This window comes from Mauremys reevesii, linkage group 8, assembly GCF_016161935.1.
Source record: "Mauremys reevesii isolate NIE-2019 linkage group 8, ASM1616193v1, whole genome shotgun sequence".
Taxonomy (NCBI): domain Eukaryota; kingdom Metazoa; phylum Chordata; order Testudines; family Geoemydidae; genus Mauremys; species Mauremys reevesii.
In genome coordinates, this window is record NC_052630.1 from 19,782,154 (window position 1) to 19,807,923 (window position 25,770).

The 25,770-nt window shown below is 41.3% G+C and overlaps 2 protein-coding genes across 9 annotated transcripts in view; both read right to left on the reverse strand.

Moving 5' to 3' along the window:
- Positions 1 to 740: 740 nt before the first annotated feature.
- On the reverse strand, positions 741 to 10,367 carry BNIP1 (BCL2 interacting protein 1). The gene is made up of 6 exons (XM_039486701.1): positions 10,215 to 10,367; positions 7,785 to 7,877; positions 6,906 to 6,997; positions 5,618 to 5,719; positions 4,705 to 4,823; positions 741 to 2,095 (listed from the first exon to the last, which is right to left on the reverse strand). Exons 1-6 carry the CDS (start codon positions 10,296 to 10,298, stop codon positions 1,899 to 1,901), a joined length of 687 nt encoding a protein of 228 aa, XP_039342635.1. The 5' UTR covers positions 10,299 to 10,367; the 3' UTR covers positions 741 to 1,898.
- A 1,467-nt stretch (positions 10,368 to 11,834) lies between these two features.
- Positions 11,835 to 25,770, reverse strand: part of CREBRF (CREB3 regulatory factor) — a 36,513-nt gene continuing 22,577 nt past the window's right edge. For 7 of the 8 annotated variants that reach the window (XM_039485201.1, XM_039485202.1, XM_039485200.1 and 4 more), the window contains 5 exons: positions 22,240 to 22,434; positions 19,083 to 19,272; positions 18,480 to 18,553; positions 18,059 to 18,181; positions 11,835 to 17,825 (listed from right to left, as the gene is read on the reverse strand). In XM_039485201.1, coding sequence (XP_039341135.1) covers positions 17,710 to 17,825; positions 18,059 to 18,181; positions 18,480 to 18,553; positions 19,083 to 19,272; positions 22,240 to 22,434 — 698 coding nt within the window. In that variant the 3' untranslated portion in view covers positions 11,835 to 17,709. The other variant, XM_039485209.1, reaches the window with a different exon arrangement.

Consider the following 25,770-nt stretch of genomic DNA (forward strand, 5'->3'; position numbering starts at 1 on the left):
TGGCAACTGTTTATAGGCGTTGGCTTAAATCATAAGATACTTTGGTCCACCCTCATTACATCCTATTTCTTACCAAACTCAAACGCATGTTGACAGTTGGCAAAAAGGGGAAATTATGCCAGCTGGTAAAATCTGGTAAGGGAATTTTACAAAGACAGGCCCACCTTGAGGAGTTAGTGCCACTTCCTCTTTCAAGGTCTCCCAAATGGAACCTAACCTTTAAAGGGATGTCATGCTGGATTTAGCCCAAAATCTGACATCCGCTAGAATACTGAAATGTAACTGGATCATCTAGATTCTATTTAGAAGGGCCTTGATTTTTATTTAACTTAAGTTCTAAACAACTGATTAAAAAAAAATAGCCACCAGTTTTAGACACCCCCGTACAAAACCAGCATTTCAGGTGTTCCTACAGGTGCTAAGGCAGCAGTTAAATATTTTTCCTAGCGCTACACAGACATCAGTTGATGGTTCAGCTCACAGTTCTTTCGGTATAAGAAGTTGCTACATCGAGTACTGCATAGTGATAATGGTGCTGTTAAACCAAACAGGCACGTTCATTTTTGCTCCATTCAAAACACAGGGGAGAGGAAGGCAACTCAAGTTTGCCAATCAAAAAAGGTCAAACTGTAGGAGGAAGGAAGAAACATTTTCAAATGTACAAGTTGACAGCACTCTGAAGAGGTAAATATTAAGAGGAAACGTATAAAGGGAAACTAACACAAAAGACTACAGAAAAATTTCCTTGACAATGTGCTTTTAATAAAATATTGCACCAGTAAGAAGAGCTATAACAGAGACTTCTGTTTGTGCTTTGGTCTTTTGATAAATACAAAATTCTTTTTTAAATGCCAAGAGATGTAATGACCAAAGATATACTCCAAGTGGTCTCCAGGGTTCATGTTAAGAAATGCATGATTTTTTGCTGTGGTTTTTCTAAGTTGTTTTTGTATCCTCCACTGAAATCCCTTTTTTGTAACTCCAATGTACTCCTTAGGAATTAATAATATGAAATACACTCCTATGCCTCTTACACAAGCTGTGCTAAATCAAGGCAAATGGGCCTTTCTACTTAAATATCAACTGGAGTTCTCCAAGTGCAGCCCTGAAATGAAGCCACAGAACATATCTGAACTACATTCTCAAAGAAACACAGTAACTTTGGCCTCAAGGAGGCACAAGATGCATTTCCCATATTATAAGACTCTAAATTTTGGAACTCGACTTGCAAAAAGGTGGCATGAAAGTTTTCATTCTAAAGCCACTTATTTCATTTCACTCCTGTAGCAGCCATCTTTGTAAGTCAAAGGCAGATTCAGTTTTAAAGACAGAAAGACCTTGTATATACAATTCAGTCTCCTTCAATACAGGTGTAATTCCTCCTTTTAAATAAGACTCAATTTACGCAGACACTATAAATAGTTTATTAAAGGAATGTATCTAAGTTTGGGTTTTTTTGTTTATTTGCATCCATCCTCTTTTCTCTTCTCATGTTCCTCAGCTTAATTCTCAACCTCTTACATACAGCTGATAAGGCACCTCCTGATCAGATCGTTAAGTGACAGGTCATTTCATGCAGAGATGGGAGAAGGGTTGAAAATTAAGACTAGCACCTGTCTGGATCACCAAGTGCTTCTCTGTTTCCCCAACCCAGCAGAGAAAAGGGTGTTGCTTCTGTCCACCTCATTCTTTCTCCTCCTGCCCCTACATGTGTGAGCAAGCTCACTTGACATCTTAGCCAATATCATATTCCATTTATACAATATAAAGACCTGTCTGCTCTAGCCCTCTTTCAGCTAGAACAGTGCTTGATCCCGGTTACACTGAACTTCATTATTATTACCCCATCTCCCTTTCTGGTCTTTCATAATATTTGGTAATCCACGTGCTTTGGACTTTTACAAAAATGGAAAGAGTCTCTTTTTCAGGATGTAGAGCACAGTGGCCAAAAATAAGGCCAGGGCAAGAAAAATGAGCAGCTTATCAGTCAGTTCTCTGCGGTTGTACTTTGTAATGAGCTTTCGCCCCAACTGTATTGTCCCCGACATGGACTTAAATTCATCATTCGCATCCAGGATGGTTCGTGAAGAATTGGCTGAAATGAGAAAGTGTAAAGTTTCAGCTGAATGTGCTTCAAAACGTCTTACAAAGGAAACATGCGTAAAGGAAACTACAGATAGTGATACCCCCCTGACTAGTGGTGACATCAATGCAGATCATGTTCCTGCAGAATCTTTCACCACAGAGGAGCCCTAATATGCCTTGGAAAAGAACACAAAGCAAAATAAACTAGGAGGGCTGGATGGTTTGCAGATTTGGTAACAGGATACAGGACCATTCATTTTTAGATTACTGGATCATCAAATCTAGTTCAGGTCAATTGTGAACAAAAGTCATTGCCTTTTAAGGTCTATGTGAAACAAGTTTGGTGGATTCAGCTCCATTCTTACTAGAGAGAAACTGCCATCACAACTGGCACCATTACTGGCAACTTCAGGGCAGGCCAGCATCTGAGTATGGTCATGGAAACCAAATTGCTCTCTCACCACTAGAAGTGTCCCTCTGAGCCAGGACAATAGTTCGATGAAAGTCAGGAGGAGTGATGAGTGATGAAGCAGTTAGGGCCTCAAGGGATTCCTTAATGGTTCACTTCCAAACATTTTAACATTTGGCTTTCTTTTTAAAAAATGTACAATTCCTTTGTAAAAATTTTAATCTTAGGGAGCTGGACTCCATTGAACAAAGAGTTAGTCTGAGAATATAACAAAATAATGACATGGCATACAGGGGATTTTCAGCTTGTGTTTTTGCAAAACAATTCTCTCTTTAGATTATTAAATGATGAAAAGCAGAAGCCTGAGTCTCCATTTTCTTGCATTACAAAATCCACATCCTGTAACTGAGAAAATGCAGTTGAATTTGTACAGAGCTAAATGAATAAAAAAGGTCAAACTTCAAATGTGCTGTTCACTCATATGAGCTTGTAATATCTTATGAAATAAATATTATCATAATCCATCATATCACAAACTTTGATGTCCCATCCTTAAAGAAAGGTCCTTGATCCAAGTGGCAAAGGGAAAAGTGTTGTTGTTTCCCATGGTTAGTGACAAAGCATGGCTTCCTTGCTCCACAAACAAATACTGGAAAAAGGACTGTTATTTTTTAGAAATTAAAATTCTAATTACAGACTCAAAATCCACAGCTGGTTTTCTCACAGCAGACAATCTTTGATAGCTCCTCCCATGACAAACTGTAAGCACTATTCAGCCAGAAAATGGGTGACAGAGTGACTGCCAAAACTGTCTTATTTAAAAGGAAAAGAAACATACTTTTTCTGCATGCAGGAACTGTGCACAGCTGCCATCCCCAGATGGGGGTAGATAGTGAGGGGGAGAAAGTTGCATTATCTAGCCTATCCTTTAAATTCCACTCTCTTTCTTTCTTTCTCTCTCCAAGCACAGCAAATATAAGAGGCCCAGCTAGCACACATCCGACTTCTAAATGGTTCATGAATCATCAATTTTGACAGCCCATTTGATTTATTGTTTTAGGAAAGAGCTGGCCAAATCCTGGTTTCCTAGTCCTAGATGCATTACTGACACAGCATGTGACCTTGGGTACAAATCACTTGATCTCCTCCTGCCTTAGTCAACCCAGCTGGAGGGCTGGGTATAAGCAATCTTCTTGTATCCATTAAACTTCCTTCTGTGTGTGGGTATGTGCCTCTATTTATACAGACACACCCACACACCATATTTTCATATTTCTTTGATACTACACCGTGTATGCTAGGAAAACAGTGTAAAATAATAGCAAACAAACTGTTCCTGAGAAACACTAACCAAACTTGTTGCTGTCCCATCAAATTTGCTGTGGAATGCCAGTGATCTCATATCACAGAAAAGATTTTACAAGAACCTGTCTCCAATCAGCTTCTTCCTCTTTCTTCTTTTTCTCAGACGATTTTACAAAACTTGCCACCAGTCAGGAGGATGGTCTGAAACACAACTCCAAGCCACAGCCAGTTGTTATTCTCTGTTCTGCGTGAAAATGTTAGATCTGGTGACAAGTACTGACTGAAAGTCCTGAAACAGAAGTCGTCTATGTATCTGCAAAATAAGTTCATCGTGGGCAGCAGCACACGTTTCCACTGCACCCTGTCAAGTTTTCTCACTCTATCCTGGAAGAATCACCTCTAGGAATAGAGCATCATTCTCCTTTAAATCAGGTTTGAACCCAGGTCTCCAGAGGTAAAAGACTTGTGCAATAATCCTATCCAAAAGAACAGCCATATTGCATCAGACCAAAGGTCCATCTAGCCCAGTATCCTGTCTTCGAACAGAGGCCAATGCCAGGTGCTTCAGAGGGAATGAACAGAACAGGCAATCATCAACTGATCCATCCCGTTGTCCACTCCGAGCTTCTGGCAATCAGAGGCTAGGGACACTCAGAGCATGGGGTTGCATCCCTGACCACCCTGGCTAATAGCCATTGATAGACTTATCCTCCACAAACTTATCTAATTCTTTTTTGAACTCTGTTATAGTTTTGGCCTTCACAACATCCCCTGGCAATGAGTTCCACAGACTGACTATGTGTTGTGTGAAGAAATACTTCCTTTTATTTGTTTTAAACCTGCTGCCTATTAATTTCAATCTATTTTTTATAATCCATAACCAAAGACTTGGGTTGCATCTGTACCTAGTGTTTGCATGGTCTCCTCGCTCTGCTTGACCTGCTGAGACATCATCCTGCTAATGCCCATCAGGTTCTCTGTAATTGTACTTGCATTCTCTGCCAGGCTTTCCTTTGTGGTTTTTCTGAAGGAAGAAAGGAAAAATAAAATGGCAAGGAATAAAATCATGTCTTAGGGTGTTTGATGCTTGCTGCTTCTGATAGCAATATGGTGTTTAGAGCTGGAATTTGGAACCAACCATAGCCATCTTCAGATGTACAAAGCACATAAACATATTATTTTCATGTGCTCATTCAAATGAGGTAGTAGATTTGGGTGTGCACCCAAAATCCTCACTAAAGCCCAAAGTCACTGAATTTTAGAGTAGCAACCCCTGAGACAGTTGCTAGGCAATGGCTGAGAGAAAGGGTCCAAGTGTCATCAGATGCTGATCCACAAATATACTATTTCATGACACAATATGGAAACTCTGATGAAAGCCATCACTTGGTTACCTTTTATATCTAGTTTGATGTTCCTCACTGATTAAATAAGACAAGTGTTTAATTCACAAATTACATAAAACAATCCAATTTTTGGCGTGAAATAATGATAGCAGGCAGATTTGTAACTTGTACTTTATGTCTATGATATACTTGATGTTAACCACACAAACTTTGGAGCAGTCTAACACTTTCCTCCTTCCTAACAAGCCAAAGGTGGGAGAATATACAGTTTAACTGAATATTACAAATCAACCACACCTTTATTTACACAGAAGGTAAAAGGTGTTAATAAAAGACCCACTTTCTAAATCGAACCATGTAGTTTACAGTACACTTATACACACACACACAATGTATTACTATTTCTTTTGAGAATAACTGGGTACAGCATCTATTGTTTAAATTCTCTAATTACAAAGGAAAGATTTAGTACCTTTGTCTTAATGGGTCTCCTCCTGGCAGCAGTTCATCTTTCTCAGAGTTGTCTATAGCAATTTTGCAAGCTAGATTAGCTTTTCTCCAAGCTGTCTGATTGCTGAAATCACAAGTGTACAATGTTTTAGAATGATGGCAACAGTTTGCAAAGCTAGAAAGATTTTCAGGTGCCAGCCAGATAATCAGAAGGCAGTTGGGCACAAATAAATACTGCACCCCAACAACATCCCACCTGCTTATCAGTAACAATGAACCAACATGTAAGATATATTATGTTAACAACTTCTACATCATGCTAACAGTAGAAATATCCCATTCCCTCATCCATTTCTCCTCTTCTGTATGTTTAGAGAGCAAGGCAAGGAAGAATATTGTGCAAGTTGTTGAAAATCTAATTATATTCCATCCCTGTTCTGAGTGTCATCAGGAATAACTATTCAAACACAATTCCATTTGACAGAAAGGTATATCCATAAAACACAACTGGGAGATTTGACCAAGAGACTGTGCTTTAGGAGATCTGAGTTCTATTCTTGACTCTATCATTGATTTACTCTGTGACCTTGTGCAAGTCACTTCACCTAGGTCAGTGGTTTTCAAACTTTTTTTCTAGCAACCCAATTGAAGAAAATTGTTGATACCTGCGAACCAGTGGAGCTGGGGATGAAGGGTTTGGGGTATGGGAGGGGGTCAGAGCTCTGGGCTGGGGCCAGGAATGAGGGGCTTGGGGTGCAGGAGTGGGCTCCGGGTTTGGGAGAGGCTCAGGGCTGGGGCAGTGGGCTGGAGTGCCGGCTTACCTCCGGCCGTTCCCGGTCAGCGGCACAGCCAGGGTGCAGAGGCAGGCTTCCCGCCTGTCCTGGCACTGTGGACTGCGCTGCGCCCTGGAAGTGGCCAGCAGCAGGTCCGGCTCCTAAGTGGAGGTGCGCAAGCAGTTCTCAGGGCAGCGTGCAGAGCCCTGTGGCCCCCTGCCTAGGAGCTGGACCTACTACTGTCTGCTTCCAGGGCACAGCACTGTGTCAGAACAGGTAGGGACCAGCCGAGCAGCACCGCCAACAGGACTTTTAATGGCCCGATCAGCAGTGCTAACCAGAGCTGCTGCAACCAATGCCTTACATTCTGTGACCCGGTACTGGGTTGCAACCCACAGTTTGAAAACCACTGACCTAGGTGACCACATCTGTAAAATGAGAGTAATGATGCTCACCCACTTTTGTAAAGTGCTTTGAGATCCTAAGCGTGTATGATTAAATGAAGAATCCGTATATACTGTCATCATCTTTACCTACCTGAGCATTTGTTTTTTATGGTTCTCTACTTCTTGGAGTAAGGCTTGTTTCTCTGATTCTTTATCTCGTTCCTTAGCCATCTGCTCGAGCTCCTTCGATATAAAAGCAGACATACTAAAATCTGAGCATAAGCTGTCACCATCTACAGTCACTACTTTTTTCTCAACTGGAGAGGATAACTGATTCAGTAAATTAGCAACTAACTGGATACTGCTGATACCTTTGGTTTGGATCTAGATTAGCTTAGAATGACTAGTCATGTGCATCCTAACCAGCTGAAAGGTCCCCAATAACAAGACAAGAATCAACTCTCTCTCTCATAAGCCAGAGAACACAGAGCAATAAGAGTGAATGAAGTAGACTGGCAGGTCAACTTCATTCCTGCTTTTCAGCAGACTATTGGCAACAATGGAAGTGACAAGAATCATGCTAGTTTCCCTCTGCTGATTTTAGAGAAAGCTATGAGTATCAGCCCATTTGGAAGTTTACCACTGTAACTAGTGTTTAGGAATTTAATTTTTCTTTTAAAAGTAAATTTAATTTCTGCAGAACTTGTCAGCATAGACTCCATCAATTGTCAGGGAAAGTATACTTGCAAGACACACATTTGTGGGATGAGACTCCAGAATTAACTATTTTTACATATCATGCTCAATATATAAACAATTAGAAATTCTCAATATTACGGTTTATAAATGGCTCCAAGACACTAGTACTGCAGTGTCACCCTGGTACATTTTAACCTTCATTCTACCTAACGCACAGGCAAATAAGACTTCTGTTTCTCTAGAAAATCCGGTCAAACCCTAGTACAAGCGCCGTTAATACTGTTGCTGTTACCTGCCAGCATCTCATTTTTGTGGTTATTTTGTGCCTCACCTGTATTCTGAGACGTAAATGTTGAAACTTTTCCTTTACTCTGGCATTTAATTCTGTAAGCACACTTAAGGGCCCTTGACAATCACTGATATCCTAAAAGAAATAACAGACATGACCAGCATGCTAGGTTAGGAGCAGTTGGTTATGTAATGTAATTGAATTTGCTTATTAATTTATTTAATTAGTTTTTGAGAAGGGTGTCTCTGCTGAATGACATACAGGCAGAAACGTAGGACTTTTCAATTTGTGGCGAATGTGAATGTTTGCAATGTGATTAAAGATGAAGAATGGGATTCCCCCGTGGGTTCAATATAAACATTATCAGTATTATGTTTTTGGTTGATTTTTTTTCCACCAGGGACACAGGGTCCATTGCACTAGGCACTGCACAAACACACAACCAGTGGTTTTGAAATGCTCTATTAACCTTTTAGTGGGGCAGAACTGACACAATTTGTAAAAATCAGTTAGCCTGGGCACATCTGAGGACCAGGCACCAGAGAATTGAACTAACATTTCTACTCCCCTTCCACAGACCTGCAGGCTCCTAAATGCCAGTTCTCCAAACCCCGCAAAGAAACATGACCAGGGCAGAGAGGTTCACAAGAGACATGGGTTCACGTATCTGTTTGCAAAGACCCTAGCTGGTGGGTGGGGAAGGATCAAGTTCTTGGGAGAGGTTTCTGGACTGCGAAGAGGTCAGGGTACTGGCCAACTCCACAGAGGCGACCCCTCCAATCCCGAATGTGGCAGGAGGCCAGTGGGCTGAGAGCTGCTGCCCAGGGGTGACCCCCCACCTACTAGGAAGGAGGTGGCAGGAGGGCGGGGCTCTGGGCGAACTCCCCAGAGGTGACCACCCCCCTCAGGAATGGCGGGAGGGCGCTGAGCGAGCTCCCCAGAGGTGACCCCCCCCCCGTATGGCAGGGCGCTGAGCGAGCTCCCCAGAGGTGACCCCCCCATATGGCAGGGCGCTGAGCGAGCTCCCCAGAGGTGACCCCCCCCCGTATGGCAGGGCGACAGGGCGCTGAGCGAGCTCCCCAGAGGCAGGGGCGGTTCTAGGCACCAGCGGGCCAAGCGCCCGCTTGGGGCGGCATCCTGGGGAGGGCGTCATTTGGCTCCGGCGGCAGGTCCACCGGAGCCCGGGACGAGCGGACCTGCCGCAGTCATGCCTGCGGCGGGTCCCGTCTTCCCGCGGCTCCGGTTGAGCTCCCGCAGGCATGACTGCGGCAGGTCCGCTCGTCCACCGGAGCCAAATGCCGCTCTCCCCAGGATGCCGGAGCCGCGGGAAGAGGGGACCCGCCGCGGGACTGGGGAAGGGCGGCGCAGCGCTCCGCGCTGCTTGGGGCAGCCTACTTTGTAGAGCCGCCCCTGCCCAGAGGTGACCCCCCCCTCAGGAATGGCAGGAGGGCGCTGAGCGAGCTCCCCAGAGGTGACCCCCCCCCGTATGGCAGGGTGGCAGGGCGCTGAGCGAGCTCCCCAGAGGTGACCCCCCTCAGGAATGGCGGGAGGGCGCTGAGCGAGCTCCCCAGAGGTGACCCCCCCTCAGGAATAGCGGGAGGGCGCTGAGCGAGCTCCCCAGAGGTGACCCCCTCAGGAATGGCGGAGGGCGCTGAGCGAGCTCCCAGAGGTGACCTCCCCAGGAATGGCGGGAGGGCGCTGAGCGAGCTCCCCAGAGGTGACCCCCCCTCAGGAATGGCGGGAGGGCGCTGAGTGAGCTCCCCAGAGGTGACCCCCCCTCAGGAATGGCGGGAGGGCGCTGAGCGAGCACCCAAGAGGTGACCCCCCCTCAGGACTGGCGGGTGGGCGCTGAGTGAGCTCCCAGAGGTGACCACCCCTCAGGAATCGCGGGAGGGCGCTGAGCGAGCTCCCCAGAGGTGACCCCCCCTCAGGAATGGCGGGAGGGCGCTGAGTGAGCTCCCCAGAGGTGACCCCCCCTCAGGAATGGCGGGAGGGCGCTGAGCGAGCTCCCCAGAGGTGACCCCCCCCGTGCGGCAGGGCGCTGAGCGAGCTCCCCAGAGGTGACCCCCCCCCTCAGGAATGGCGGGAGGGCGCTGAGTGAGCTCCCCAGAGGTGACCCCCCCCTCAGGAATGGCGGGAGGGCGCTGAGCGAGCTCCCCAGAGGTGACCCCCCCTCAGGAATGGCGGGAGGGCGCTGAGCGAGCTCCCCAGAGGTGACTCTCCCCCCCCCCGTGCGGCAGGGCGCTGAGCGAGCTCCCCAGAGGTGACACCCCGGGTGTGGCGGCAGGACCGGGCGCTGGGCCCAGCTGCCCCGGGGTGACCCCCCACACACGGGGGGGGGTGGCGGGAGAGTAGGGAGCCGGACCCGGTGTCTAACTGGGCGGGGGCCATGACCCCTTCTCCAGGAAGGTACCGTGGGGGCGGTGTCTGAAGGGGCGCAGGAAATGGGTCCAGGGGGTGCGGAGACGGTACCTGCACCGTCGCTTTAATCTCCAAGTCGAATTTGACAATCTCCTGGTTACAGACCCGCACAGGCACGTCCCCGGCCGCCGCCATCTTGAGATCTACGGGGAGCTAGAGGGATCAAAATCAAAACGGAATCCCCCCTCCCGCCTAGGGCGGCATCCTCGCCATCTAGTGGCAGCGCCCTGGATGCACAGGATGCGAATACAGCGCCTCCTCTGCGGGTTCCAGGGATGTACTTGCCTGTGACCGCTGCCCCAGGGCTGTGAGCGGCAGGAGCAGGGCCTGGGCCGAGATGCCTAAGTACAGCGCTGAATAGTAATGGTTGTAAACCAGCCCCAAATAAACTCCGGGGGGGGGGGAATGCCACTTTAGGTGTCAAGCTTTTTTTCTCCACAACCAGGAGCATTTGAACCGTATTTGTTTTTTAAATTAAAGATGAGATCTCATGCAACCTCCTGATTCCAGCAACTGAAAAACATCAACTGATCGAAAGACTCACGATAAATCTCGAGGATTGTGGCAGAGGTTTTTCTACATTTGTCCTTCAGAAGGGCTAACAAAACTTTGTGAATCATTAAGAAAGGGATAGTCAATAAGACAGAAGCAGGGGCGGCTCTAGACATCTCGCCGCCCCAAGCATGGCGTCATGCCGCGGGGAGCGGTCTGCCGCTCGCCAGTCCTGCGGCTCCGGGTGACCTCCCGCAGGCGTGCCTGTGGAGGGTCCGCTGGTCCCGCAGCTTTGGGACCAGCGGACCCTCTGCAGGCATGCCGCCAAAGGCACCCTGCCTGCCGCCCTCCCGGTGACCGGCTGAGCGCCCCCCGCAGCATGCTGCCCCAAGCACACGCTTGGCATGCTAGGGCCTGGAGCCACCCCTGGACAGAAGACGATATATTGCGTTTATATAAATCCAGGGTACGCCCACATCTTGAATACTGCATGCAGATGTGATCATCCCATCTCAAAAAAGATATATTGGAATTGGAAAAGGGCAACAAAAAAAAGCAGACAAGAGCAACAAAAATGATTAGAGGTATGGAATGGCTGTTACACACTCTCCACCTGAGAATACAAAAAGAGAAGAGTGTGTGAGGATCCTGCTTTTTCACCACCTCATCCTAGCATGCATAAAGGGATTCCTCCCGGCCTATAGCATGCAGTTTGCTAAACATACCTTGAAAGGGCAGCAGAGACCAAAGTCCACAGAGACCATATCATAGCTGTTTTGTGGCTTTTGTAAAATAACTTGGTGGTCCCAATCTAGGTTCTGCTGGAGAACTGTCCACATCACTCCAGCACCTTTTCAGCTAGTTGCTATTACTATGCCAAGGACTGAATGGGCCTAGAGATTAAATTATCCTCATATCTAGTAATGGACCCTCGAAGAGGAATATTGAAGCATGATAGTGGGGCAATGGGACGAGCTAACCCTGTTGATGACTGTGCTGTCCCTGTTCTATGGGGACAGGGAAAAGGGCTTCAAGCTTCCTGCAATGTCAGTACAACATTCTACAGGGGAAACCCAAGTAATTTTACCTGAGAACTATAGAAACAATGCCTCAGCTGATGCACTGCAGGAGAGAGAACACACCAAATGGGAAGCACAAGAATTTGAGAACTGTTTTTTCTCCACAATTGTTTATTTTAAATTACAAAGGATGTTGCATACATTGATGAGTTTGTATCTGAATAGAAGTGCTAGGGCTCCAGGGTGACAGAGTCAACAAAAATCAATATTTTAATTGTGCCTCTTTAAAAAGAAAACTGCACAACTATTAACCAACATTAAACATTGCAACTCTTAACAGATCATGCTTTTAACAAGGAAAAATTATTTTCTGACAGAGACACAAGACTTTCAGTAAGTTTTTCTGAGCTCCAGTTGGAAATTGACTACAGAATATTGAGGACAGCATTACAAACATGACCCCAAGCATAAGCAGAGCAGGTTGCCACGTTTTGTTAAAAAAAATTAATTTTTGCCTTTCAGTCAGTTCACTAAATCCACCATGTGCCATCAGCCTTAGAGTTCATTCTTAGCCACAATTACTGAGCTACAAGACATCTTTTAGACAAATGGAAGTTTTCTAAAAAGGGTAGGAAATGCAGTTAGTAGAATATAGTGTTTTAAGAAAGATTAAAAAAGCAGCTACATTTCTACCACTACATTTTTTTGGTTTTTAATGTCACGAAGAGAAAGGGAAAAAAGAGGAAGTATTGTGGTAGAAGATGCATTTGTAATTATGAAGTCCAAGCCAAGAGAATCCGAATTTAACCATTCTATGCACTCAAGTTTGGCTTATCCAGATGTCTAACTCTCCAATGTTCCTAACCCATTCAATCTTTAAATGCTGGTACAGTACTACAGTATATATTGCTTGCTTAAAATAAAGAGTTTAGGATTTTTGTCTAGATTAAAAAATAAAATTGAGATTTGTCTTAAATAGATCTGGCTGTATTTTTGGCTCCAATGCTCAACAGAAAGACAGTTAATAAATGCATACTCAGCATTTGTCTCTGTGGAAGTTCATGAATGTCTAAGACGCTGAGGGGTATAAATTCAGCACACACGCCTTACCATGCTATACCCATTAAAAATCATGGCCTATTGTATAATGTAAATCAAACATCATCAGCAAGGTATCATTCAATTTTTGGATGCAGGGGAAAAAATATACTCTAGAGTACCACTTCCGCAATGTGGACATTGAAATATCTCCAACATAAACTGGGATATTAAAAAAAGTGGTGTTTTCTCAACATGGTAATGCCCTTTATATGGTTACAACAAGAATCAGCCACTTCAGCAGTAACTACTTGAAATGTATTTTGCATGATCCCTAGGATAAACAAAATGAACTGCAGCTCTGTGAATAAGCGAAGGTTTCATCTGGTAGCATATTGAACTAGTGGTACCCAACTGAAACCTTTAACTTTAAAATAAAAAAAATCATGATTAGACACATTCTTGAAATTCAGGTCCCGAGGCCAAATAAAGATACAAACATTCATGTTACATAACTGGGCTATGCCTCAACACAATTTCAGGAAGACTGCTAAGCAAGTTTGAGGAACAAAATTATATTTGCTATTTCTGCTGAAGGCAACTGTATACAACCCTTTCAAAGTAGATATTTTTAAAAAACTAAGATTTTTCACCTATCTACCGGTATATGTTTTAAAAAGATTTATGGAAGATAAAAGCACATCCATTCTTGACATTTTTGTGAATAAATTAATAGTTTTATTAAATGAAGGCAAACATCAGATAATGGTATAGATTTTAAAAATGAACCCCAAACTGGCAGTATTGTATTCAGAAATATGTCTGGTCCTTTAGATTACTTAAAAGACTTGCCATGCATTTTATAAAGGAAGAATTTTGCTTTTTACTGCTATTTATTTTTAAACTGGAAAAAGAGCTTACTAAACTTCAAGCTGATGAACTGAGCACACCTGGACCCGATCCTCACATCACTTTTACATCAATGTATATCACGGATGTCAGTGTTGTTATTCTTGATTTATACTGCTATGAGAGGAGAATCAAGCACATCCACATCTATCTGGAGATTTAATAAGCACCCCCCAAAAAATAAATCAGGAAACTTGTTTGATACACTCATGAAAGTCAGAGAAAGCATTAGCTGAAGGGATGTAGTGGAAAATATTTTTTATTTTATTTGTTTAGCCCTAGCACCCCCATCTCCCAAGGCCATTCAAAATTGCTCTTCCATACAAATACAAAGTGACTATTAATAGAATTTGAAATCAGATTCATTTGAAGTTCCTTCATGATGCTTTTATCATAGTTCTGATTTTGCTTTCAGAAGGGTCAAAGGATTTAATAGGTTCAGGGGAATGAAAAATAAAAACATTTAGTTCTAAATGTACAAGTAAGGCACAATATAAAGCCACATCATAATCTGGCATGAAGGAAATAGGAACGGACAAGAATCATACATGGTACAGTAGAACACGCAGTCCATCATACTGATTAAAAAAGTGTGGCACCCAAATTCAGGCTGACAAGATCTTAACAAGAGCAGTTTGACAGCATGCTTTAATATGGAAACAAATTCCAGAGAATCCAGTGTATCAGAAAAAAGGAAGAACTTTTAGTTTTTATTAAATCAAAATGTATAATTGGTTTTGGATGACAGAATTAAAGTGAATATTCACAATGCCTACACTCAAAAATATTCAAGGACTTCATTAAGATCCACATACCATGTATGAATGCTGAAAGCCTTTAGAGAACTATTCTCTAAAGATCATCCAAAAATGCATGCCACAATTTCCAAAAAACAGAACATGTACATTTGTATTTTTACCCTTATAAGATTTGTTTGTGATAAGAATACACTAAACATATATATTTTAATGACACTAGAGGAAGCAGATTGTTACTGGCATTAAAGTACAACCATTTCTAGACGGTTTAAATGCCACAGAGTCCCCTGGTTAAAATGTAAAGCTGCACAGCTTGCCTATGTCATCTTTATGATAAAGTTAAACCAGCAAAGGTCTTAACTTTACTCTACATTTTACTGCCAGGTTTTATTTAGATCAAGTATCGCTGCAGCATTCTGACCAGCCCAGAGTTAGCAGCAAATGGCAGGAATCATATAAAAACGCATTTTTTTTCTTCTTCTTTTTAAACAAAGTGCTTTTCTAAGATATACATACTTATATAAATAGGTACAAAATAAAGTGTCAACATTAAAAAGCTCAACTATTTAAAAGCTTTTAACTATTTAACTTAAAATAATACATAGAAAACACTGAAATGCAAGGGTACGGAATCCACTAAAGAGATTCAAAGTCTTTTTTGAAATGCTAGACCAAAATCATATTCTGGTTTTCAGACAAAATAAAAAGCTATAAAGCAATATTAGCTCAGTACTCCTGAGCAGCTAGAAAAGGGCATTTTTCTACCTTATCGTCAGTTTAATTTGTCATGTAAATCCTACCTGATTGCAAAACTGCTGTCATTGTATTTTGAAATACTGCCTTGTCTATACAGTTCTGATACAGCGTTTGCACCTTTCCAGCATCACAAATGTTTAAACACCAGAAAGCACTAACATTATTTCAAATCTCAGTATAGCCATGACTTTAAATTTACATGACATTGACATTCTTTGTCAAGATTTCAATGGCCAAATGCATCTCTGGTATAACTCTTGGTATTGGTAGAATTACAACAGGGATGCAGCTGACCCATTATGTTCTGTTCTGAAGCTACAAACCTGTGCTTCTCCTCCCACCACGTTAAAAAACAAAAAACAAAAAAACCACACACACACAAACTCCCCCCCACCCCAAACAAACAAGACAGTCCCTTGCTCAAGTTTTGCAAATCCTTTAAGAGAATTTTCTAAGTTTTGACTAGATAGTATTGGGTACTTTTTCACAAGTCTTGAAAGAAAAACTTGTGATACAGTTCAGTAGTGGTATTTTGGCTTCCTCCACCTTTTTAAATTTTTCAAACTATCAAGATGTAGAATAAGTTGTGGACACACTACAAGCATGTAGCAGGACTGCCATTTTCATCTTCCACTCTTTAGTTTACTACTTTTGATTCAGACCTTCTTACACTAAAAGTTTAGGTATAAAAATAATCCTACCTATACATAAAAGGAGTCACAGTACAAACTTAGATAAGCTACATGAAGGAGAGAGATTTCCCCAAAGGGAGTGGAAAGAAAACCTTCATGGACTTTTTTTTTTCTTTTCATTTTTTCAGCAGCTACATTTTAAAGTATTTGGTATTTCTATTCTCAGTAGACAGTGTTTTGTCATTATCTTTAAATAAAAAGGAAAGGGGAGAAAAAAGGGGTCCATGAAACCAGAGAATGATCTTGCCTTGACATAAAGGACTTTCTCGTCAAGAGATAAAGCTTTTCATTTATACTCTAAACACTGACTAACAAAGCAAACTCTTATGAGCAGAAGAGCAAATAAGAACTAACGTGTGTTAGTATTTCCCAATCATAGAAACTACTGAATTAAGAATAAGTCACATATAAGTTTGAAGAAGCTAGTTTTGAAATTTCTGTACAAAAATATAAAAGAAAACTATAAATTTTGTTTTTGTTTTAAGCCTGTGCTGATCCTTTGAAACATCACATGCATAATAATACATCAACTGGAAAAGTGGCAACTAAGGAATTAGATTATTTGTAGCTCTTTTTCCTCTTTACATATATACATATTACAATAAAAATAATTTTATTTTGGTTGTTTGGTGGAAGTATCCTACAACAAGCTAAATAATTTTTTTTAAATTCTCAAAGTTGAAAACTATTTTTCCAATAGCTTTCTAAAATCCACATATATTAAAAATTTCCTACAGCAAATGCAGAGAAAAAAAAAGATTGAAAGACTTCGAGATGGTCATCAACTTATCTACTATGGAAGCGAACTAGAAGAACAGCAAAATAATATTATGTATGAATGCTCCTTCTGTAGATAATTGGACCCAAACAAAAAAAAATTCACAGTTCAGTAAGATCCCTAACCCTGACCTTTAATTTTTTTTTTCTTTTTTGTTTTTGTTTTTTTACATTCAGTACAGTATCATGTAAGCTGTGCAAAACTTTACTTAGACTGGCAGTTTGCCATATCAGTTGCATTTGTCTTTGGTACAAAAATAAACAATCGCATTAATGTGCAAGTATTTGTTTTCTTCCGGCCAAGTACCGAAATTGAATTTTCTAGAGCCATCTTTTATACAATACATAGACTCTGTGGCATATATCTACATTTTCAACATATTCTTATATACATTCAAAAATTTGTAAGAGCTGGAACAAATACATGAAACCCCATAATCTTACCATCTATACATCTTGTTTTTTCCTCAGGGTTTTCATCGTACAAAAACTTTACTAGCTTATATTTATAGCTCTCCCCCAAAATACAAGGCACAAAGAATATACTTTTTTTCTCCTCTTACTTTCACAGACATTTAAATACAATATTAAGCTCAGAAAATTAAAGTCTTATATGGCACACTAGCTCTAATGCTGTGTGCACTATGTACAAGTTAATGGGTGCAAAGAAAGCTTATTGGTTTTATTTTTTAGAAGAAAAAAAGCAGTAATTCTAAAAAAACCCACTAAACTTTGACAGTTTACAAAGAATGCTTCCTCTTAATTTTTAATTTTACTCAGAGCATAAACCTGCCACAATGTTCAGCATTTCGCTAAAATTTTCACTAGCACAAAATGTGTTTTTGCTTCTAAAGCAAATTATATGATCTCTGTATTTGTGCCTGAAGCAGCTTTAATACTATATGGTTTATGCTCCAAAAATGCTAATTAAGCATTTTATATCGTGCGTTTACTTATCTTGTTACATTGTTATTAAAAAACTATGGAACCTAATTTTAAGTGTTTACATAATGCTAAACTGACATGCAGACCAGAATGAAATTTACAGTGGAGTACTTAACACAGGTAGAGCTCTGACCAATGAGATTAGGTGAAATGATGTCTGTTAAACTTTTGACGTTGGTATTCGCAGCCCTACAAGGCCACCAGTGGGGTCTCCTTCTGCAGTTTTCTCTAAAACTTGGTTCACAAATTCTGATGTTTGACCAGCTACAGGTAGTCCTGGAAAGGAAAGTTAGGGATGTACTTTAAGATCTCTTTTATTCCCACATATGTGCATATTTTAATTAATACAAAACCTCTCAGAATTCCTGCTGTTGGTCAGTAACCAAGCAGAATGCCTAAAGCTCTGTGATAATTGGGCAACTGCTCCTATAGAAATACTAGGCTGAAGGGACTCAACACTTGTTACGTAACAGTTTTGGAGTATGTGGTTGATTACATTTATTCCTTACCAAGAGTATCTTTAATAAGTACATCAAGCTTCTGTTCCATGTTGGTTCCTCTGTCATCTTTAGGACTCTGCACTCGATTAACAATTTCTTGTTTGATAGAGTTGATCACAAACAACAAATTATCTACAGAAAAAGACAACATTGGATCACATAGTAATCTCTCTTGGGCAGGAACTGTGTTTCCCTATGTGTATGTACTGCACTTTATAGCAATGGGCCCTAAAATAGCACTACCACAACACAAATAACTAATCAAAAGCAAACCAAGTTATCTTTACGCACTACCTACAAGTTAAATACAACATCCTTTTCTGCATAAAATATTGTCCAAAGTATGACTCTGGTGACGTGAAAATACAGACCATACAACTGTTTGTATTAAGACAAAGGGAAAATTGTTTAAGTGAAAAAAGTTAATTACCATATTCTGTGTTGAGACCCCATAGCTTCACTTTGTTGGCTTCATACTGGGCTTTCTTCTTTAGTCTGCAAGCCCTGTAATGGAGAGAGAGTCAATATGCCTCTAATCGCTATAGAACATTCGTTACCGATAACTTCCATCCGTGCTGCCAGAGATTGTGGCTTATTATCTGCTCCCACATTGTCTCTACAACCACTGCTTGTATTTGGTATCACTCGTATACACAAAGAAATGCAATATGGCAGCAGTTCCTGTAGCATCTCAGATTCCTATTAGTTAAGTTAACAGGATGGCTTTCTGGGTCTGTGCCAAAAATCTATCAGCTAGGTCTGCTTCCAGTAGAAAGAAAGTACAATCTAGTTTGCATTTTTCAATGTGAATCAGATGCCCTGGTTGTTTTGGGGGATTTTTTTTGTTTTTGTTTTTTTGTTAAAGCAATACTAACCTTACAATGTTGTCAAGGATGTTGTCAATACTAACCTTACAATGTTGTCAAGCCTCTCTCTAAGTAAGAAATTCAAAGAGGTCTCACTTGTAAAGCACATGTCTAGAATAATCCCAAATAGGATTAATTCACACAGGTAAAAGCCATTTAAAGTTTACCTGGAAGCTAGTTTGTTCTTTTCTTTTCTTGACCTCGGTCTGGCAGTTAAGGGAAGTTCACTGACTGGTGTCAGGTCACTAATCACCTTATTCAGTTTCCTTAGTTCATTGCCAATCTGGAGAAGTTTTTTGGGGTTAGGAGTCAGGTCTTCCACATCAGTCCTCCGTGACTTCTTTACTGCATATTTTCCTATTTGAATACACAGATGACAGGGTTGAAGGGTGTTAGAATACAGAGACATACAACTGAAAAACATTCTTAAACTGTATCTGGGGAGTAGGTTGTGCGCATCTGGGGAGTAGGTTATCTTTTCATCACTGGAGACCTGGGTGCAACCTGTCAGGTCCCTGTTACCTTCTGCAATATAAACAGGACCACCACACAATTTGGCACTACTGACAATCCATCCAGAACCAGGAGAGCAAACACTGCTGGTTAGGACTGAGATGCATAAGCAGCGATGAGTGGGATGCAGGATAATCTTTGAACTGTGGATGCTACAAGTCAGGGATGAGGCAAAACAGCAAGGTTTCATAACACCTTCCCACTGTAGCTCATTCCATTAATCTCACTTGCATGGTCATCAAATTCACACCAAGAAATAAAACAATCCATTACTCTGTTATCGTCTTTCCTTCATGAAGTGAGATTAAAGGGTTGGTATTACAATAAACGACAGCTTGATCTAAGCACAACAATTGTACAGACTAGTCAAAGCCTTGTGGATATCTTTGAGGAAATCTCTTTATAGATACTGATGTTTATAAAACATATGCAATTCACATATCTCCTGTATTTCTCCTATCCTTAGTAAAACCAAACTGACTAAGTGCATGAAAAAAAATCAGGATCTTTATTTCTTAGGAGTATTTGTTTCTGCTGCACATTCCCTTTCTTAAGTTTATTTAAAACAGGAAAGATATTATTTTACTTAAAACAACAAAGATACTGGCAAACACTTTCCCCAGAGACATTTCCCAGCTGAACTGATAACTAAAATGGCTTATCATGAGACATCAGCTGGCCTTTCACACATGTTAAATTCTGCAACTTCTGGATGCTAACAAAGTGCTCAATTCTACAAGCCTTCTGCATACAGAACTCATTCAGTTAAAGGGCAGTTCTATGTACAAAGGTCTTGCAAGACAGCTCTCCAAGTCATGCCTCTGAAGAAAGTATTGAAGACTTTCTGATAAAAGTAAACAGAAGTGCAAATCCCAATCTGGAATATATATTTGTTAGTGATAAAGATATATTGCTATTTTTGTAACTTATAAGTTTTTCCACATTTAAATAAACAGAAATGCATTAACTGAATTAAAAAATTTCCACCCCAGACAGAACAGCATGTAGCATTACTTTTTATAAACAAAGGGTTTGAAAACTATCAGTATTAAAAATGACAGAGGAAGTTTTCAATTTCAGTAGCGCAAGAGGATGTTAACAGTACAACTAAGGAAGTTTGTTTATTTCATTAACTTCAATGTCCCTTCAGAATTATGACCACGGAGGGGAACTGCCTACCAGCAGAGGGCACAAGACAGAAGAACAAACTCTATTCTCAGAACTGTTTGTCCTTGACAGCATCAATAATGTCCAAAATACAGGAAAGTTGGCTTGTAAAAAAAAAAAAAAGTCACAGGATAGAAATATGATATATGTTCATCAAATGGAAAGAGACAGAATATTACTTTAAGGTTCTAAGAGGGTGTAACAAAGAAGTCCGAAAAGATACTTAAGTATTCAAGGATATTATTCCAAAAGCCTGTCACATACACAAGGGTGGAAGGAGTGTGTGAAGAGGAGCCAGGCAAGAGAGACCTCTACCTTGTTGACTTATTCTTTAGTTGACACTTGAATGAAAGTGCATCTCAGTACCATGTATTGGTCAACTCTACTGCAAGCAACACTGGATCTGCCTCCCAGTATCGAGGGGGAAAGATCAGGTTTGTTACTAATTTATGACATTAGAAGTATTGCACAGAGAAGATTTTATAACATTCAGTATTGCCACTGAGACGCTTCAGGAGTTGCAATTCTCAATTCATCCACTTTCCTCCGGAGGGAAAATATATTGAAGGTTACTACTGTATATGCAAAAAGAACGGGGAGTACTTGTGGCACCTTAGAGACTAACAAATTTATTTGAGCATAAGCTTTCGTGGGCTAACGCCCACTTCATCAGATGCATGCAGTGGAAAATACAGAGAGAGTGTGTGTGTGTGTGTGTGTGTGTGTGTGTGTGTGTGTGTGTGTGTGTGTGTGTGTGTGTGTGTACACACACACACCATGAAAAAATGGGTGTTGCCATACCAACTCTAATGAGATGAATTGATTAAGGTGGGCTATTATCAGTGGGAGAAAAAAAAACTTTTGTAGTGATAATCAGGATGGCCCATTTCAAACATATGACAAGAAGATATGAGTAACAGCAGGGGGGAAATTAACATGGGGAAAATAGATTTTAGTTTGTGTAATGACTCATCCACTCCCAGTCTTTATTCAAGCCTAATTTAATGGTGTCCAGTTTGCAAATTAATTCTAGTTCTGCAGTTTCTCGTTGGAGTCTGTTTTTGAAGTTTTTTTGTTGATTAATTGTGACTTTTAGGTCTGTAATTGAGTGACCAGGGAGGTTGAAGTGTTCTCCGACTGGTTTTTGAATGTTATAATTCTTGACGTCTGATTTGTGTCCATTTATTCTTTTGCATAGAGACTGTCCGGTTTGGCCAATGTACATGGCAGAGGGGCATTGCTGGAACATGATGGCATATATCACATTGGTAGATGTGCAGGTGAACGAGCCTCCGATAGTGTGGCTGATGTGATTAGGTCCTATGATAGTGTCCCCTGAATAGATGTGGGCAGAGTTGGCAACAGATTTGTTGCAAGGATAGATGCCTGGGTTAGTGTTTTTAGTGTGTGGTTGCTTGTGAGTATTTGCTTCAGGTTGGGGGGCTGTCTGTAAGCGAGGACTGGCACCATCTCTTCCCTGGATGCACTACAGATTCCAAACAGTTAAATAAAAGTTATACTGTTTCAGTGATTCCTTCTCATATAGCAAAACAAGAGCTCCCTTACATGAAGTCAGAGACAGCATCGGTATGTGAAGATGACAGCATCAAAGATGCTAACTGGTTACTAAAGAACTACTCTTACCATGATGGAGCCCATTCTTCTGATACATGTTACTTGGTAACGTATCTCGACTCCACTCCGACGGCCTCAGCATTCTTTCTTGTTGCGATGGTGTCAGTTGCTCACTATACTCCCAAAAGTATCTTCGTTTGCCTCTTTTTCGGCAAGATACTGCAGCACTTTCTTTTAAGTCTTCCACCGAATCATTTTCGTAACCTACAGGAATAAATTGCATTAGTCAGCTTATAAACTCAAGGTTGGAAATATTCTAATGTGTCTACAGGTACCAAACCAAGCCTTCAAGAAACTACAAGTGAGAAGACTTTTAGTTAAAGCCCTCAACGGACTTGCTCCACACTATCTAATGAACCGTGTTTTTCACATTGTATGCTACTTTGGCATTTGCCATAAATCCAGCTATTGATGCAGCTGCAACTGTGATAAGACAGTGACTGTTGAATTGGGGAAAGTCCCCACTGCATCCAAAGCCTCTCTCTGCTCTTATACCACTGATGATCCAACTCTCCTCTTCTCCACAATCTGCCCACCACACAATGTGAGAGCTGCCATCTCTGCAATTCTTGTAGTGTTGGATAGCCTTCTTGTATCTCTCTCATCACTTTGTCCTTCAATTCTCAGCAAAAACATTCCAGTTCTCCCTCATTTCATAAATGAATCTATCCAGCAATGCAGAATTTTAAACAAAACAAAAAAGCATCCTAAAGGGCAAGTTGGACAAAGAGCAAGATCCTAATCCATCAAATCAGTCCAGAACAAAACTTTGTCTCATTGACACCTTCAAAAGCTTAGGAAAAAAAAGATCACCCCTGTAGCATGCCCTGAAGGTCATGATAGCTAGCTTCATCAGACCAATGAAAGAGAGAAAGTTCCAGTATAGGAGGCCCTCTGTTCAGCATTATCTGCCACCAGCTCCACCTCTCATCTAAACAACTAGAGCCAAGATCCATTCAGTTTGATCCCTTGTCTGCACCTCTGTAATAACAAAGGAGAAGAGATAAATAATCCAATTACAAAGAAAAGACACTTTCGAGTTAAATTAGGATGCAGTTTGTATGAAATATATTATTTAAAAACATGTTTTTATGCCTCAGTTTTTAATACCTATACCACCAGGTTACAGAATAGAGAGTTTTCACTTTCCAACTTTACAGCACTGGTACTGGATTATTTTAGTTATCTTTTATTCTCTATCCACTTAGTTCTTCACAGAAGTTTTAAACAGGACAATTTTTGAAAGGTAAAATATTGAGCGTTACTTAAAAACAAATTGCAGAGACAAAAATGGATAATTGGGAACAGGGCATGGAATGATGTGATGTAATAAGTAAAGATGTTAGTGGTTTTATTGCACAGACAGAGAATCTCACTTCAATTTTTTCATGCACCAAGAGAGTAGGACAAGCGTTGGGATTCTATTTGTTAATTAATGCATATTTTCCTTTTTGGAAGACAGGATGATGTGAATTAAATATCAGGTTTTTTCCCCCATCATGGCTGCCATAATAGATGTAAGAATATAGATTTTATACCTGGGTTGGTAAACTCCCATGATGATTTGATAAGTTTGTTCCCTCCTAAAGCCAACTATAAAGGCATTCAGTGTATTATAACATGGTGAAAGCATTGCTGCTAAAACCCTATTGCCTCAAAAGGAGAGGTTACTCACCTTGTGAAGGAACTGGAGTTCTTCAAGTGACCACTCCAAGAACACAAGCATCCCATGTAACTCTGGTCAGAGACTTTTGGTAGCAATGTCTGTTTGACCCACGCATGCACCCTACACATCTTTCTGCCCCACACTGAAGATATTTAGGACTGCACAGGCAAACCACTCCCAGTTCTTTCTTCACCACATAGTCCCATATTGGAAACTCTGAAGCTGAGGAAGAGGAGAGTGGATAGTGGAGCACCCATAGGGACACACATCTCAAAGAACTCCAGTTCCTGCACAAGGTGAGTGACTTTGCCTTCTTCAACTAGTGTCCCTATGGATATTCTATTTCAGGTGACTTCTGAGCAGTATCCTCATTAGAGGAGGGAGCTTGGAGCAGAGTTCAACACTGAAGAAAAGATTACAATCCCAAGGGCAGCATCTGATCTAGAAGAATGAAGCATTGCATAATGCTTGGAAAAACGTATGTATCAAGGTCCAAGCCTTGCAGATCTCAATAATGAGAATGTGTTTAAGGCCACTTGCCCTAAATCCAACAATGTGAAAAAGTTGTGAAAAAGGCTAATATCGTTATGGAGTATATTAACAGGAGTGTTGTATGTAAGACATGGGAGATAACTGTCCCACTTTACTCAGTACTGGTGAGGCCTCGGCTGGAGGACAGTGTCCAAGTCTGGGCATCACGCTTTAGGAAATATGTGGACAATTGGAGAGAGTCAAGAGGAGAGCAACAAAAAAGATAAAAGGCTGAGAAAACCTGACCTATGAGAAACGGTTAAAAAAACTGGCCATGTTTAGTCCTGAGAAAAGAAAAGATGGCGGGGGAGGGAGCCGTTAACAGTCTTCAAATATATTAAGGGCTGTTATAAAGAGGATTGTAATCAGTCATTCTCCATGTCCACTGAAGGTAGGACAAGTAGTAATGGGCTTAATCTGCAGCAAGGGAGATTTAGGTTAGATATTTGGAAAAACGTTCTAACTATAAAGGCATTTGAGCTCTGGAATAGGCTTCCAAGGGAGGCTGTGGAATCCCCATCATTGGAAGTTTTTAAAAACTGATTGGATAAATGCCTGTCAAGGATGGTCTAGGCTTACTTGGTCCTGCCTCAGCACAGGAGGTTGGCCTTGATGAATTCTCAAAGTCTCTTCCAGCACTACCGTTCTATGATTCTAAATAACGCCACCGAGGTAGATAGAGATCTTTCAGAATGGGCTCACACTCTAGGAGAAGGGTGTATATTGGCAAATTCATAACAAGAAGTACCATTACTCAGAAATCCACCTTGAGAATCTCTAGGAGGAGACTGTGGACCCTTTGGGCCTGTCAGCAATTGAGACAAACAGCCTGGGAGATCCTCTAAATAATCTGGTTCTGCCCAAACCAAAGGTTAACGCTCTCCTGACATCCAGGTATGGAAGGCAGCATCCTCCCTGGCCTGATGTAGCTTTAGAGGAAAAAAAACTTGGAGATGGAGGATTTGGTTGATGTGAAACTCAGCCAACACCTTAGAAAGAAACTTTAGATGTGAATGTAATGAAATTTTGTCCCTGAAAAACACTATAAAGGGAAGGTCCGTAATTACAGTCCGTATTTCCCCAACTCTTCAGTCAGAGGTGATGGCCACCAAAAAGCAGCCTTCATGGACATGTAAAGAAGGGAATAACAAGTGGCCACTGGCTAGAAAGGGTGTTTCATAAGACATTTAAGTACTAAATTTAAATCCCACATAGGAGTGGGTTCTCTAATCTAAAGAAAAAGCCTTCTCAATCCCTTCATGAATCCCACGGTTGTGGAATCAGCCAACACTGATAATCCCTCAGATGAGGAATGAAAGACTGTCATAGTCACCAAATTAACG

What these genes read in the sequence shown, in the direction of transcription:
- BNIP1 (XM_039486701.1), bottom strand. Translation starts at nt 10,298, where the DNA reads ATGGCGGCGGCCGGGGACGTGCCTGTGCGGGTCTGTAACCAGGAGATT. An exon ending in CATAAAAAACAAATGCTCAG is followed by an intron (nt 5,720 to 6,905) that starts GTAGGTAAAGAT and finishes TTGTGATTTCAG; the next exon opens with CAATCAGACAGCTTGGAGAA. An exon ending in GGAGACCCATTAAGACAAAG is followed by an intron (nt 4,824 to 5,617) that starts GTACTAAATCTT and finishes TTCTTCCTTCAG; the next exon opens with AAAAACCACAAAGGAAAGCC.